This window comes from Phacochoerus africanus, chromosome 9 (genome assembly GCF_016906955.1).
Source record: "Phacochoerus africanus isolate WHEZ1 chromosome 9, ROS_Pafr_v1, whole genome shotgun sequence".
NCBI classification, from domain to species: Eukaryota; Metazoa; Chordata; class Mammalia; order Artiodactyla; family Suidae; genus Phacochoerus; species Phacochoerus africanus.
The window spans coordinates 81,850,676-81,868,895 of record NC_062552.1 but is presented as its reverse complement, the minus strand read 5'-3'; the positions used below and the strand labels follow the sequence as shown (position 1 = coordinate 81,868,895).

General features: G+C 36.2%; 1 protein-coding gene across 1 annotated transcript; it reads right to left on the bottom strand.

Moving 5' to 3' along the window:
* Positions 1-16,576: 16,576 nt before the first annotated feature.
* On the bottom strand, positions 16,577-17,533 carry LOC125135824 (olfactory receptor 4F15). Its single transcript, XM_047796272.1, has one exon. It carries the CDS (start codon positions 17,399-17,401, stop codon positions 16,577-16,579), a length of 825 nt encoding a protein of 274 aa, XP_047652228.1. The 5' UTR covers positions 17,402-17,533.
* Positions 17,534-18,220: the final 687 nt, after the last annotated feature.

The window sequence follows — 18,220 nt, the reverse complement described above, 5'->3', positions numbered from 1 at the left end:
AAGGATCTAAAAACTCATAATAAGACACTAGAGAGAAAGAGGGAAACAAAAGTGGAATATTTAAAAAAATATCTCTACGCTATTTTGTTGGAAATTTTATAATTATTGATAATTACCATCTTTTATTCAAGCATAGTTTATTTACAATGTTTCTTCAATTTCTGTTGTACAACAAAGTGACCTAAAAGCACACAGTTCCCTGTGCTGTAGAGTAGGGCCCCATCGGTAATTACCAATTAGAAATAACCTCTGAAAATAGGTAAATAATAACTCAAAAATTAACTATAATCATCTTAACATCTCCAAAAAAGCCAACGTGATTTTTTTTCATATTGTTCAAATACTAGAATAATGCACAGAAGACTTCATTTTTATACATTCATACATTAAGTAATTGTGGATGTGGGAGTTCCTGTTGTGGCTCAGCAGTTAATGAACCCAACTAGCATCTATGAGAATGTGGTTTTGATTCCCTAGCTTCACTCAGTGGGTTAAGGATCCAGCGTTGCTCTGAGCTGTGGTGTAAGTCACAGACACAACTTGGATCCCACCTTGCCATGGCTCTGGTGTAGGCAGGTGGCTGTAGCTCTGATTCGACTCCTAGCCTGGGAACTTCCATATGCCATGGCTGCAGCCCCAGAAAGATTTTTAAAAAAGTAATTGTGGTTGTGTACAAAGACATAGCCATATAGAAGTTCGTTTCAGTGAGAATATCTTAAAAGTGAATGAAAGAACTAAAACACATACCAATTGATAAATTTAACACATTGTGATACAGCCATACAGTCAAATTTTTGAAGGCATTGAAAACAAGTTCAAATTCCATATAGTTAAAGGAAATCACACACATTTTTGAATGAAACTCTGGACAGCAAAACAGCATGTGCATTGTGTTGTTATGCAGTAAATACCTATCTCTATCTGTATGTAGGTGTCTGAACAAATACACAAGTACTTTTGAAAAGTACTTCAGGATGGTGAATATTTTCTCTTCAATTTTGTAAACTCCTCTCAGTCAGAATCCTGCCAGGACCAAAAAAAAAAAAAAAAAGGCACGGTCAGGTTACAACTGAACACAGAAACATAAAGGATAAGAGACTACCATGAGCAAATAGATGCCAATAAAATGGACAACCTAGAAGGAATGAACAACTTCTTAGAAAAAAATGTAATCTCATAAGTATGAACTAGGAAAAGATAGAAAATATGAACAGACAAATTACTAGTCCTGAAGTGCTGAAATTGAATCAATAATTTAAAAACTCCAAAGAAATAAAAGTCCAGGGCTAGATGGCTTCACAGGTGGATTTTACCAAACATTTAGAGAAAAGTTAATGCCTATCTTTTTGAAATTATTCCAAAAAATCTCAGAGGAAAGAATACTTCTGAACTCATTCCAGGAAGCCAGAATCACCCTGATACCAAAACCAGGCAAAAATATCACAAAAAGGAAAATCATAGGTTAATATCACTAATGAACAGAGATGCAAAACTCCTCAGCAGAATACTGGCAAACAGAATCCAATTATACTTGAGAAGGATCATACACTATGATCAAGTGAGATTTATCTCAGGGATACAAGGATTTTTCAATATCTGCAAATCAATCAGTGTGATACACAATATTAACAAATTGAAGAATGAAAAGCATATAGTCATCTCAATAGATGCCGAACATGCTTTTGACAATATTCAACATATATGTATGATAAAAACTCTCAAGAAAGTGGGCACAGATGGAACATGCTTCAACATAAAGGCCGTATATTACAAACCAGAACTAACATCATACTCAGTGGTGAAAAGCTGAAAGCATTTCCACTAAGATCAGGAAAAGGACAAGGATATACAGTCACCACTGTCATTCAATATGTTTTTGGAAGTCCTATCCATGGCAATCAGAGAAGAAAAAGATATACAAGGAATCCATATTGGAAAAGAAGAAGTAAAACTATCACTGTTTGCAGATGACATGATACAATACATAGAAACTCCTAAAGATGCCCCCAGAAAACTATTAGAGCTCATCAATGAATTTGGTAAAGTTCTAGGATAAAAATTAATGTAAGAAATCTCTTGTACTTATATACACTAACAATGAAATAACCAATAAAGAATTTAAAGAAACAATTCCATTTACCATTGCATTAAAAAGATTAAAATATTTAGGAATAAACCTACCTAAGCATACAAAAACACCTGTATTATGAAAACTATGACACTGAGGAAAGAAATCAAAGATGAACAAACCAAGGGAAAGATATAGCACATTCTTGGATTGGAAGAATCACTATTGTCAAGACTGCTATACTACCCAAGGCAATCTACATATTCAAGACAATCACTATCAAATCACCAGTGACATTTTTCACAGAACTTGAACAAAAAAATTTTAAATTTGTGTGGAAACATAAGGACCTCAAATAACCAAAGTAGTCCTGAGAAAGAAAAATGGAGCTGGAGGAATCAGGCTCCCTGACTTCAGATCATACTACAAAGCTACAGTCATCAAAACAGTATGGTACTGCTACAAAAACAGAAATGGAGATCAATGGAACAGGATAGAAAGCCCTGAAATAAACTCATGAATTTATCATCAATTAATCTACCACACAGGAGGCAAGAATATCTAATGGAGACAAGACAGTCCCTTCAATAAGAGATGTTGGGAAAACTGCTCCTCTACATGTAAAAGAATCAAATTAGAATATACCCTAACACCACACACACAAAAAAAACCTCAAAATGAATTAAAGACCTAAATGTGAGACCAAAAACTATAAAACTCTTACAGGAAAACACAGGCAAAACACTCTTTACCATTAATCACAGGAATATTATTTTGGATTGACCTCCTAGAGTGATGAAAATAAAAGCAAAAATAAACAAATGGGACCTAACTAAACAAAAGCTTTTGCACAGCAATGGAAACCATAAACAAAATGAAAAGATACACCACAGAATAGGAGAAAAATCTTTGCATACAAAGGGACTGAAAAGGGATTAAACTCCAAAATATACAAACAGCTCATGCAGCTCAATATTTAAAAAAAAAAGGTCAGAAAATCTAGACATTTCCCCAGAGAAGACAGACAAATGGCCAAAAAGCACGTGAAAAAGATGCACAACACTGCTGATTTTCAGAGAAATGCAAATCAAAACTACATTGAGGTATCATTTCACACCAGTCAGAATGGCCACCATCAAATTATCTATAAACAATAAATGTTGGAGAGAAAGGGGAACCCTCCTACACTGTTGGTGGGAATGTAATTTGTTGTAGCCACTATGGAGAACAGAATGGAGTGTCCTTAAAAAACTAAAAATAGAGGTACTATATGATCCAGCAATCCTACTCCTGGGCATATGCCATACACCCTTATGTTCAGTGCAGCACTATTCTCAATAGCTAGGACATGGAAACAATCTAAACATTCATATCCAGAAAAATAGATTAAGACACTGTATATACATACAGTGGAATACTACTTGGCCATAAAAAGAATGCAATAATGTCATTAGCAGCAACATGGATGCAACTAGGGATTCTTAAGTGAAATAAGTCAGAAAGAGAAAGACAAATACCATATGTATCACTTATGTGTGGTATAAAAAATTGGCAAAATGAACCTATCTACAAGACAGAAGCAGGCTCACAGACATAGGGAACAGACTTGTGGTTTCCAAGAGAGAGCCAGAAGGGAGTGGGATGGACCAGGAGTTTGGGGTTAGTAGATGCAAAGAATTACATTTAGAATGGATAAGCAATAGTGTCCTGGGGAACTATATCCAGTCTTTTGGGATAGAACATGATGGGAAGTATGGAGTTCCCGTCATGGCGCAGTGGTTAGCGAATCTGACTAGGAACCATGAGGTTGTGGGTTCGATCCCTGACCTTGCTCAGTTAATTATCCGGCATTGCCATGAGCTGTGGTGTAGGTTGCGGACGCGGCTGGGATCCCGCGTTACTGTGGCTCTGTAGGATGGTGGCTACAGCTCTGATTGGACCCCTAGCCTGGGAACCTCCATATGCCACGGTAGCGGCCCAAGGAATGGCAAAAAGACAAAAAAAAAAAAAAAGAACATGATGGGAGGTAATATGAAAAAAAGAATGTAGGTATATATGCACGACTGGATCACTATGCTATACAGGAGAAATTGCCACAACATTGTAAATCAACTATACTTTAATAAAAAAATACATAAAAGAGAAAATATAATGCACTCCAATATTCATTCAGCACTATTAATAATAGCTGAGACATGGTCCATAAGTGGATGAATGGATAAAAAGATTTGGAATATATATACGGTGAGATACTACTCAGCCATAAAAAGAATGAAATAATGCTATTTGCAGCAACATAGATTAGAGATGATCATAGTAAATGAAGTGAGACAGATCAAGATGAATATCATATGATATCACCTATATATGGAATCAAAAAAAAAGTGATACAGATGAACATATTTACAAAACAGAAATAGACTCACAGACATAGAATGCAAACTTGTGATTACCATATGGGAAAGGTGGGGGGAAGGGAGAAATTTAGAATTTGGGATTAACATATACCATTGCTATATAAAAAATAAATAAACAAGGACTTACTGTATAGCACTATATTCAATATCTTGTAATATGGGAAAAGAATCTGAAAAGAATCTGATAACTGAATCACTTTGCTGAATACCTAAAACGCTGTAAATCATCTATACATTAATGAGAAAAACATTAATTAAAAAATCTCTATTTGTATAGCTGTTTATGAGGCTTATTTTGATAAGAGAATCCTTCATTTCTGCTTAACTTCCATCAGTACCTAATCTGGACAGCATACTCTACTTGGTGGGATAAGTACAATTTTATTCCTATAGGTTATCAGTCTTGAGATGGTCCTTTGTTTAATACGAAGCCACTATTTTCCATTGAAGAGAACTGCTTGGCAAAGCAGCAGTATTAAGCACTCCAATGAAGCTCCTGAATTCTGGACTTAATAGTCCTTGTCCCTGTTGTGGAACAGAAACCAAATTTCCCTCTAATAATTGTTGACTGTCAATCTGACACGCAGTGCTGTCCTTAGACCCAAATGAGAGAATCCTCTGCCCTGGTCCCTGTCTTATAGAAGACCTTAAATTTGTCCCTTCCCAGGAATGCCCTTCACCATGGTGTGACTATTTCAAGGAACCAAAGAGCCATGTCCACCTGAAGCCTTTGTCCATCCTTCTAGATCATGTTCTCGTCCCCCCAAATTAGCAGTATCTTTTCAAACTTCCCCAAGTCTATAAACCTGACTGTCCAGGATTTGTATAGATATGTATATATAGTTGTCATGTATTTTTTTGACAAAGAAGCACAGCATTTTCTGCACTCAATATTTTGTTACTTTGATTTATAACTTTTAAATATTCCAACATATAGCTTAGAAATTTCCGCTTTTACTCTTGCCTAAGGCTCCACAATTGTCCGAGTTAGATCTTTTCAGTTTCCTGGTTCAGGGACATGAAGAGCCCAAAGTGGTAAAGGAGTAGTCTCAGCTGTGCTCCCTTTGGAAACATTCTTCCTTGGGGTACTAGGACCTCTGAACCTACTAAACCAAAGTTTAAAAGAATGGGACACATAAGTTTCCCCAGTAAATTATTTTGGCTTATTGTTAGAGTAACTTTTTCCACTTGGGTTCATATATTCCAGCTTTAAAGAGATATATATATATATATATATATATATATATATATATATATATATATATTGGCCACTGGTTTAAGATATGTACCGTGTCAAACAGACAGTATTCTAAACTAGTAAGGTGTTCGTTCATACAAAAACTGAGTGTTCTCTAGGTCATTCCACTACTCTCTCAAGCTAGTTATTTCTGGATGTTGGAATGTGAATAAGTCCAGTGACTGCTATAGGTGTAAGCCCATGATTATACTTCACCTCCTATAAAAATAAATCCAGATGCAATTTTGTAACATTACTGCAACAGATAAAGCACTAAGTGTATTCAATGAATCAATCAATGGTAGTGCTGGCAGCATCCCTGTGAATAAGAAAGAAAAAGTACCTCAAATAAATAGATAATTTATATTATGTAATTATAATATATATTATGACATATTACATATATGATAGAAATATTTTATAGTTATTTTATATATGTATTACACATGGTATGTAATTATACCAAATTATATGTAATTTATATATTATTAATAATGAATAACTTATAAGTACTTATGATGTTTATAATATTTTATATTAAATTCATATTTATAAAAGGTGTGTATATATGATGTATAAACATGTCTTTCTCCATAGGAAGTGAGATTAGAGATAGTGAGATAAAGACAGACAGAGATGGACAAATATCTCTATAGAGATAAGCATCTCCACCTTTCATAAAAGAAGGGTTTTGAACTCTATTAAGCCTGCCACAAGGTAGGCAGCTAGGCCTCCCAGAGTAGGGTGAAATACGATACTATGCAGGGTGCTGACCATTTACTTTTGCACTGCTGCTTGAGCACTTCGCAGTTGTGGTAGAGAGATAAGCCTAATGAGGGGAAATGTATGTTGCCGATTTTATGTGGAGATGTCAATGAGCTGCTATGCCCACTTTTAGGACCAATTAAGCACTCTAGAATAGCTGGGGAAAGAGGCTGACTGACATTTACAGGGGCAGGTCATTTCACTCCTCTAAGGTGAATAACTTCTAACAGGCTTTTACATGGGTATGAATTCTGTCATTCTCTGCTTTTCTGAGAAGTCTATCTACATACCTCTCCACAGAACTATGCCAATCCTTTTTAGCTTATTCTTTCTTAGACCCTAAAGAACCAAACAAACCATTAGGCCTGCCCACAGTTAGTAATATTTGTACCATAAGCCACATTTCCCTCCAAGGGAAGTGTACAACTAAAGTTATTCCCTGAGGTTTTGCCCATTAGAAAGTTTTTCCTTCGTCACTATCCTTCAAGGTAATCTCTAAGGAGAAGAGTAGAATTTAATGTAATGGCTATTTACTTATAGTTGATGCCATCATAACATACATAACTATTCATAACCAGACTGTATTTTTCCATTGTTTATTGGTCATAGAAAATTCCCAATGTCCGAAGACAGAGATGTAGTGAAAGGAGAACATGGGATGTTGATCCTCCTACTCCTCAGGCTGCTTTCACATTCCAAAGTGTCTGTGGAGCCTTTTCTTACTCCAGCTACAATTCAAAACCGGAAATTTTATGAATTAGCCAATAAACAGATCACAGAAACACACTCAAGTATGGCATATGTTGCCTCCAAAATGCAAAGAAGTTCACCAAGCACTGGGCTTCTTTCATTGCTGGATATTGCAAGGCATAGGAACTTTGAAGAGATACTCTGGTGTGCTCCAAACCACTTTACTATGTCACTGATATGAAAGGCCCCTGAAATTCTGATGGATTCATCTCATCATCTGGCATACATGAGTCTTACTAAGGCATCTAGAGTGTTTCCTACTTCTAGCTCACAAGGTCTAATTAGCATGAAGTCATTAATGTAATGTACTAACATAATATTCCATGTGATACCAAAACCTTCAAGTACTCTCTCTGACAATAATATGAGAAGAATCAGGAAAACTGTGTCAAAGTTTGGACTGCCAAGGAAGCAATTCTGAGATGAAGATCGGCACACAGGAAGCTTTTTAGGAAGGGCTATCTGGATCAATTCCTGTTTGGAGTTAGGAAATTAAGCAAGATGTCAAAGAGGAGCAGCTGGAAGATGGTACAGTTACCAGGCCTCAGCCAACCTTGCAAGGAGCTCTGAACCTGGAAAGAGCTTCTAGAATGGTCTCAAGTGAACTGTTAAGCAGTTATTGGATGCAAACTTACAAAGAATGAGAGCATGACCTTGGGTATATCAGCTTTCTTTCTGCCAAGCACATTCCAAAAAGGGCAGAATAATGAAACATGTCAGACAACAACCCTCCCAACAGCTGGAGGAATAAATTATTCTGTCCCAGAGAGGGGATCTGGGTGGCAGAGCATAGCACACATGACATCCACCCTTAACACTTGCATCTTGTTGCTTCCTCTGAGTTCTAGGAGTAGCTCCTCCACGACTTTACTGAACTTCATTATTTGGGCATCTTTCATGAGAAAGTTAAAGGGATGAATGACAACACCTGCTCCTGAAGTGGGTTCTGAGTCCATAACTGGTACTCATATCCCTCCTAAGTTGTGATGCATAGCACTCCAAGAGCCTGTTTGCTGTGTTAATCAAGCCATGGCTGTTGCATCTGTCCATTTGCCAACAAAATTGGTTAAGGGACTTTTAAAGTCATGCATGTGGATCAACTGGTGCCAAAGAGTTTTCTCCCTCCTTCCCTTGTATAACAATAGCCTTACTTCCTCTTAATGATCAATTATCCCTGCCAGGCTGGTGATTCTTCTTCTTTCCCATTTGTTTTTAGTGCAAGAAGACTGAATATCTTAGGAAATAGGTATAGAACAAAATTTAATGGAACCCTTGTATCTATGATGGAAATGTTTCCTTTTGCTATTAAAACTAGGACTTCCAAATTTACAGTGTCCAGAATTTCAGGGATAGGAAGCTCAAAATTTCAACCATACCTTATATCTTGGACCCATGTATGCTACCTACTGGGGCAAAGAGCACCAAATAATAATTATTTATTACCTGTATTTACATGCATGTATCTCAAAATATCAACTCTAAGCTGATGCTTCAGCTGCAAATGCAGTAAGCAATTCCACTGTTCTATTAGACCAGTAGATTCTGAGTGGTGCAGTATGTGATTGATCCAGGAGATCCAATGGTCCTATGCCAACTCCTTCTCTTTCATTTGCATCCATGGTATGTTGCTATGTTTTGTGGCAACCCATGCCTGAATTATTTTTACATGTCCTTTTATTAAACAAGAACTCCTTCATGACTGTTTAATGCAACATTTATTAGTGATTAGTACTGAGAAAATTATTTCCCTCTATATACCAAAAATATAGATTTGGATGCTATGAAAACAATCAGGACAAGTACCATGAAAAATTGGTCCTTTGAAAGAAATAAAGGGGGAAACTGAGGGCAGCATGAGGCTTTGTCTGCTGTCAGGGAAACACTAAGAGGAGCAAAGGTTTTGGGGCCCCCAAACCACTCCAAATGGATAGTCAAACCCAGGAGCTGGCCAGAGCCAGTGGTCCCCACCTCTAGGCATCCAACTCAGCTTCATAAGCCAGGGTACAAGCTCTGACCAACAAACAGATAAACCAAAGTTTGCCAGATGGGCATCACCTTGGAAAGCCCCACAGCTCTGTCTACATTGTTATAGGAAAAAGACTTTTAAGAGACTAGGTATAGTCGTTATTAAATTAACATTGCCCCTCTGCCCCAAGTACCACTGGGCCAAGTACCAAGTAATCACATGGGAGTAAACAGCCATATGACTTGACTGCCTTTGTTAGAAAGCAATGACAACATTCTGATCCTTCAAAGTGACAGAAAAATTACTAGTTTATGTTTCAATAAATCCACTCCTTCATTTTACAATGGGCTCAGCTAGTTTACTCCAGATGTTTCTTTACCAGACACAACTCAGTCCTGCAGAGGTGGGAAGGCAAAAGAGTTTTCAAATCCTGCCTTGTGATGAAACTGACATACATGGATAAAATCAGTGCTTTTTTACAACTTGATTCTGATGCAGTTTCATGCCTATATTTTAATTACTCTATAATCCTCAGGAAATGGTTGATTCAGAAATGTAAAGATTTTTGTTGTGATTCTGCAATTGGTGATGATTGCTATAAACTTTACATCCTTTCTCTTCTCAATACCAGTTTTTCTAGTATCTCAGGGGTATGTCCAACTAGAAGAGCTATACTTACAAAGTCTGGAACTATCACAAAAAAACCTTTCCAGAAGAGAACACAGAAAAAACACTCTCTGACAAAAATCATAGCAATGATTTCTTAGTCTTCCAAGGCAATAGAAATGAAAGCAAAAAGAAACAAATGGGACCTAATCAAACTTATAAGCTTTTTCACAGCAAAGGAAACCATAAACTAAATGACAAGACAACCTACAGACTGGGAGAAAATATTTGCAAATGATGTTTTCAACAAGGGCTTAATTTCCAAAATACACAACCAGCCCATATAACTCAAAAACAACAACAACAACAAAAAACCCAACCCAATCAATAAATGGGCAGAAGACCTAAACAGATATTTCTCCAAAGGAGATGTAGAGATGGCCAACAGGCACTTTAAAAATTGCTCAGTATTGCTGATTATTAGAGAAATGCAAATCAAAACTACAAAGTATCACCTTATACCATCATTATAAAGTCTACAAATAATAAATGTTGGAGAGGGTGTGGAGAAAAGGCAACCTTCTTATACTGTTGGTGAGAACACAAATTGGTGGAGCCACTATGGGAAACAATATGGAGGTTCCTAAAAAACTAAAAATAGAGTTACCATATGATCCAGCAATCACACTCCTGAGTGTATATCTGGAGGAAACTCTAGTTTGAAAAGATACATGCACCTCAATGTTCACAGCAGCATTGTTTACAAGAGTCAAGACATGGAACAAATCTAAATGCCCACTGAGAGATGAATGGATAAAGAAGATGTGATTATATATATATATATATATATATATATATATACATATATATATATATATATATGTATTACTCAGCCATAAAAAATGAAATAATTCCATTTGCAGCAACATGGATGCAACTAGAGATTATCAGACTAAGTGAAGTAAGTCTGACAGAGAAAGACAAATATCATCCAATATCACTAATATGTAGAATCTAAAATATGATACAAACAGATTTATTTACTAAACAGAAATAGACTCACAGACATAGAAAACAAATTATGGTTACCAAAGAGGAAGAGGAGGGAGGGATAAATTAGAAGTTTGGGATTAGAAGATACAAACTACTATATACGAAATAGATATGTATGTAAAACAGATAAAAAGCAAGTACCAACTATATAACATATGGAACTATATTCAATATTTTATAATAACCTATAATGGAAAAGAATATGAAAAAATATATTCATATTCTTTATATATATATATATATATATATATAACTGAATCACTTTGCTGTACACCAGAAACTAACACATTATAAATCAATTATACTTCAATGAAAAAAAACCTCTTGCAGATCTATACCCCTCTGAAAGCTTATGATCTTTCACACCTTTCAGTACATGTCTTAGAGTGGTATCTTATATAGAATATGTTTCTTCCAGAAACAGACGTAACCTACCAGGCATTGTGCTTCTTATTTAGTAACAGGAGGTGTGAAATGTGATAAAAATTTTTCTTTTACTTTGAAGAGCATATCCTGACATTCCTCAGACCATTGAACTCCTAATTTTTTTTTTCCAACTTGAGGAACTGACAAATATAATTGTAGGTATTTAAAGTGTTTAAAGTGTATGATATTTGATAGGGATTGCACTGAATCTGTAGATTGCTGTGGGTAGTATGGCCATTTTTACAATATTGATTTTTCTAACCCAGGAGCATGGAATATCTTTTCATTTCTTTATATCTTCTTTAATTTCCTTGATTAGTGTTTTACAGTTCTTGGCATATAAATCCTTTACCTACTTGGGCAGGTGTGTTCCCAAATATTTGATTTTTGGGGGTGCAATTTTAAAAGGTATTGTATTTTTGTACTCCTTTTCTAATATTTCATTGTCAGTATATGGAAATGTGACTGACTTCTGAATGTTAATCTTATATCCTGCTCTTTTGCTGAATTTGTTCATCAGTTCAAATAGTTTTTGGGTTGAGTCCTTCGGGTTTTCTATATATAGTATCATGTCATCTGCATACAGTGACACTTTTACCTCTTCTCTTCCTATTTGGATGCCTTTTCTTTCTTTTGTTTGTCCGATTGCTATGGCTAGGACTTCCAGTACTATGTTGAATAACAGTGGTGAGAGTGGGCATCCTTGTCTTGTTCCAGATTTTAGTGGGAAGGCTTTCAGCTTTTCTCCATTGAGTATTATGTCTGCTGTGGGTTTGTCAGAAATGACTTTGATTATGTTAAGGAATGGTTCCTCTATACCCACTTTGGTAAGAATTTTTTATCATGAAGGGATGTTGGACTTTGTCAAAATGCTTTTTCTGCATCTATTGACATGATCATGTGGTGTTTGACTTTTCTTTGGTTAATATGGTATATGACGTTGATTGATTTGCATATGTTGAACCATCCTTGTGCACCTGGGATGAATCCTACCTGGTTGTGGTGTATGATCTGTTTTATATGTTCTTGGATTCAGATGGCTAAAATTTTGTTGAGAATGTTTGCGTCTATTCAGGCCCTTGGTCTATTTTTATTTTTATTTTTTGCTGTTCCTTATATATTTGGGATATTAACCCCTTAAAAGATATATGGTTTTCAAATATTTTCTCTCATTCTGTAAGGTGCCTTTTCAATTTATTGTTTCCTTTGCTATGTAGAAGTTCTTTAATTTGATATAGTCCCACTTGTTCATTTTACCTCTTGTTGCATGTGCATTTGGTGTCTTATTCAATAAAGCACTACCATGAGCATGACCAAGAAATTTTTGCTCTATGTTTTCTTCCAGGAATTTTATAATTTCAGGTCTTACATTTAGTCCTTGATCCCTTTTGAGAAGTCCTACAGCTTTAATGATGTGACAATTTCCTCATTCTTCATAGAATGCATTCCCTCCCTTGAAAACACATATGCATTATCAAAGCATCCAAGGTAATTGCCATTTCTTCCTTAAATGGTTTGATGGCACGATGCCATTAATGTAATAGATAATTATAATGATCTTTGAAATGTTCAGATCATCCATATCCCTTCAGACTGTATATGACAAAGGGTAAAACTCTAAATATGCCCCTTTTCATTCCATGTACATGCTAACTACTTCTAATTCTCCTTTTTAAAGGAAGAATGGGAAAGAAAATTACCAGAGTGGAAAAAAAACTTACCAGATCAAAGATCATGTATCACATAACCCGAGGCCATCCTAATCTGCTCTAGCAAAGATAGCACCTTTGGTACAGCAGCTCCCATTAAGACTCCTACTGGGTTAAATTTACAATAGTCCATTATCATCCTCCAGAACCTGTCTGGCTTTTGTAGGGGTCACAGTGGTGAATTAAATGGAGATAAGATGGATCAAAATTCCTATATATTTTGGATATATTTTTGCCCTTACTATCCCTACAGAATATAATATACTTTTTGAAATACTCTCTTGGACTGTGGGTAGAACAATTTCAGTTATTCCCCTCTACAATAGCTACAACCCACAGGGCAAGGAAACAGTGTGGCATTCGTGCCAATCACCAAGTATTTCCATTCAGATTATGCGTACAGGAAATGGTGAAATCATCACTGTGGGTTTTCATTTGGTGGACCCATTAGGTACCAGATCTAGGACCAGGACTCTATGTACCTAACACCCACTTGCTTCCATTTAAACATGAGGGCCACAATAACCCTTCAGAAATACAAGTACTAAAGTCAAAAACTCAGTGTCCAAGAGTCCTCAATATATTGTGATATTCCTTTTCTCCTGCTGTGTGATTACATAAGTAAACGGTCAAGAGTACCTTCTGGAAAAGCACAGGGAGAGTCATTGCAGTGTATTCTTACAGAGCTGTTGCACAGTCCTTCCTCCTGGCATTTTAATTAAACCAGCCTTGGTGATGTCATGTGCTTCATCCCCTAACAGAAGGATAGTGTAAGTGGTTATCTTAATGTGTTACACATAATAGATCCATTTAACTATCTTATTGAGCCTTTAGACTCCTTCCTGTATTATAGCATATCAGGGAAATTTTGGCATTTCAACTTTGATAGTAGTTAAGGGCCTAGAAAAGATGCTTAGTTGGTTTTACATACATGATAAATATTTTTAAATTTATTAATCCCATAAATATAGGATTTTGAGTGATTAACCAGAGGAAGTTCCACAAAAAGGGATTCTTTTCATGTAAGGAAGCTATTCTGATATCTTTTATTACCAGAAATGTGTTATAGTGCAGGAGTTAAGATAACAAATCCTGGATCAAAACTGCAAGATTTTCTGTCCAAGCTTATTGCTTCATAAACCTTGAAGATATTTAACATAATTGTGCCTCAGACCCTTCCTCTGTAAAATGAGATAATGAAAGTATCCACTTCAAAAGACTTAATGAATAATACCTAAATTGTGAAGAGCTCTACATGAGTGACATCAATTATTACCTCCCCTAGGACACAGATGATGACAATCGACTTCACTGCTCATAAAAGAAAGTAAAATTATTAGGTTTCTTTCTATGCTTTAGTAAGAAAATTAAATAACAGATTGCACAATTTCTTGAAAAAGGGAATATATTTTATAAATATTTTATAAATATTTTATTTTCTATTTGCTGAAATTTTTATGTTTATCTTTTTGGAGAGACAGAATGATTTTAATGTGACTTATTCCAGCAGAGTACACAATTCACTGATCACATTTACTTCCCACAAAAGAGAGAACATCATTAGTTGTAAGTATTTGAGTGGACTCCAAGCCTCCAAAACAGAATTTTAATCAAATATCTCTGTGAACACCACTGTAGACAAAAGAACACTATTTAACAATCAATTCTAATTTTTTTTCATAATTAAATCTATGGCTTAAAATTTGGCTTTGGTAGGACCTGAACAAGGAAATATAAACAGGGTACTATATCCAATGTCCTATGATAAACCACAATAAAAAGGAGAATAAAAAGAAAAAAAGAAATTAGAAAAGGATTTACAATTGATAACAAAGTGCTAAACGGTAATGACAAGTTGCTAGTAAGAAGAAATACAAATGGGAGGTGTAAAGCTCTCCTTTAAAACAGAACTTCAGGCAAAAATTCAAGTGCAACATAAGCAGAAACTCAAAGACAAAATTGATTTGAAAGTGACAACTCAACAGCAAAAAAGCCAACAACCCAATGGAAAAATGGGCAAAAGATCTGAATAGACATTTCTCCAAGGAAGATATACAGATGGGCAACAAGTACTTGAAACAATGCTCAACATCACTGATTATTAGAGAAATGCAAATCAAAACTACCATGAGATACCACCTCATGCCAGTCAGAATGGCCATCATTAATAAGTTCACAAAAAATAAATGCTGGAGGGGGTGTGGAGAAAAGGGAACCCTCCTGCACTGTTGGTGGGAATGTAAGCTGGTACAACCGCTACGGAGAACAGTATGGAGGTATCTTAGAAAACTATACATAGAACTACCATATGACCCAGCAATCCCACTCCGGACAAAACTCTCCTTAAAAAAGATCCAGGCACTCACATATTCATTGCATCATTGTTCACAATGGCCAAGAGCTGAAAACACCCAAATGTCCATCAACAGACAATTGGATTAGGAAGATGTGGTATATATACACAATGGAATACTACTCAGCCATAGAAAAGAACAAAATAATGCCATTTGCAGCAACATGGATGGTACCAGAGACTCTCATCCTGAGTGAAGTAAGTCAGAAAGAGAAAGACAAATACCAAGTGATATCACTTATATCTGGAATCTAATATATGGCACAAAGGAACCTTTCCACAGAAAAGAAAATCATGGACTTGGAGAATAGACTTGTGGTTGCCAAGGGGGAAGGGGAGGGAGTGGGAGGGAATGGAAGCTTGGGGTAAATAGATGCAGAAGGTTGCCTTCGGGATGAATTAGCAATGGGATCCCGCTGTTTAGCACTGGGAACTCTGTCTAGTCACTTATGATGGAACATGCGATGTGAGAAAAAAGAATGTAGACACGTGGGTCACCATGCTGTACAGTAGAAAAAAATATGTAAATAAATGATAAAAAAATTAAAATAAAAATAAAAAAGAAAGTGAAAGGGAATGGCCTGGCAATCAGAGGTATGGCTTCTGGGACCTGGCTCTCTCTGGTAATTTCTGGCTGTGTGTCCTTTGGCAAACTGCAGTCACCTCTCAATTCCTGGAGTTTAGCATGAGCAATTGAGGGGGTTGGAACTAATGGTGCTGGTAATCTACCCTAGTGTTAAATTATAATATTCCAACATATGATTGACAATTTCCCAGACTACCAGATAGAGAAGCTTCATAAGGAGGGAAAATATGTATAAACTGCAGAAATAAGAAGCAAACAAAGTAGGAACAAAGAGAATTAAAGTCAGTATAGGTAGTAAACAGATGAAAGATAATAAGAATGTCTAGTTTATCAACAGTTTATTCAAAAAAAGGAAAGGGATAAAATTTGAAGATTTGGTCAATTGCATGGCACTCTCTTAGACCATGTAGGTTACAAAGGACATATGATTTGGTTTTTAACACTTTGATGTACAGAGTGTCAAAGAATGACATCATTTTTAATTTACCAATTTCTAATAGATACCATAGTTTAAGAAACAGTATATTTCTAGGCATATAAGATGACCTAAGTCTTGAATATTTCTCTGAAATTGCACAATGTCATTTCTGCAACCAGCATGAGTGAGAATTTATAGGTCCGTATCTTCATAGCTATCTACTCAGGAAATATTCCTGTAATGCACAAGATGACTAAACAGCCTCCTCATTGCTACTTTCATCTCTTTGTTCCTGAATGTGTAGATGACTGGATTCAGAAATGGAGTGATAAATGCATCAAAAATAGCAAGATATTTATCCAGGTGTGATGTGGGAGAAGGCCATGTGTAGAAAAACATCAGTGGCCCAAAGTACAAAACCACCACAGTGATGTGAACTGACAAAGTGGAAAGGGCCTTAGATGAACCACCAGAAGCATGTTTCCAAATGGTGAACAGAATAAAGATATAGGAAATGATGAGCAAGGCAAAGGAGCCCACAGAAAGGAGCCCACTGTTGACAGTTACCATGAACTCCAGTTCCTGGGTGTCTGTGCAGGCAAGTCTGAGGAGCCGTGGAAGGTCACAGTAAAAACTGTCTAATACATTCGGGCCACAGAAAGGTAAATCCACCACAAAAACTAATTGAGCCATTGAATGGATAAGGCCAATGATCCAGGAAGTCACTAAAAAGCCTAGACATATCCTTGGACTCATGATGGTCAGGTAATGGAGAGGCCTACATATGGCCACGTATCTGTCAAAGGCCATGGCTATAAGCAACACCATCTCTGTGCCCCCAGCAGCATGGCTAAAGACGATCTGGGTAATACATCCACAAAAGGAGATGGCTTTGTGCTTCTTTAAAATATCACCAATCATTTTTGGGGCTATGATTGAGCAAAATACCATATCAATGACTGAAAGGTTAGCCAGGAGGAAATACATGGGGGAGTGCAGATGAGAATCCAAGGTTACAGTGAACACAATGACAAGGTTCCCCATCATGCTTGTAGAGTAGAACAAAAAGGGGAAGACAAAAAGGAGAAGCTGGATCTCCCATGAATTGGTGAGCCCCAGGAATACAAACTCTGATACTATGGAGTGACTCCTTACATCCACTGCCTCACACACCAGGACCAGTTTTCATGTTACCTAAAGGAAGAAGGAAAATAAACATTGCCTAGGCAAGTATTAGTATTCAAGAAAGAACACCTCCAGTCCATGAAAACAACTATCATATTAACATCTCACACAAGCAAATAATCTTCACAACATGCATACCTGATTTCTACTTAGAGGAGTCAGCTGGATCCCATAAGGCATTACGATTTCCAAAACAACTACTACTAAATTCTTCTTCTTCTGGACCTCTTTACCCTTTGCTTTCCTCTAGGATTACATGGATATTTCCTATTTCTTCCTGGCCAGTGTGTTCTGTGTTAATAGAACACTTTTGACTATGAATTCTTATGAATGGGTATGATTTCAGCTTTTCAATGAGCCACCTAAGTTCCTCATGCACAGCATATAGCATCTAAGTCTCTTCTATCACTTATCAATATGAGTCTTCAAAGCTTGCTTTCTCTTTCTTTTTTCCTTCCTATATCTCTTTCTTTCTTTCTTTTTCTTTCTTCCTTTCTTCCTTTTCTTTTCCTTCCTTCCTTCCAAATTTGTCTCATTCTATACTTAAGTCACAAAATCCAATTGTCACCATCCCAGGTTTGATGTTCCCTGTGAAATCTTCCAAATTTGCCCAAGTGTCAGTGCTCCCTTTGCACTATTAGCATTTATTTTACTTTGCCTCTCATAATTATATATATTTCC

Coding starts and splice junctions, on each gene's coding strand:
- LOC125135824 (XM_047796272.1), bottom strand. CDS start 17,401: ATGATGGGGAACCTTGTCATTGTGTTCACTGTAACCTTGGATTCTCAT.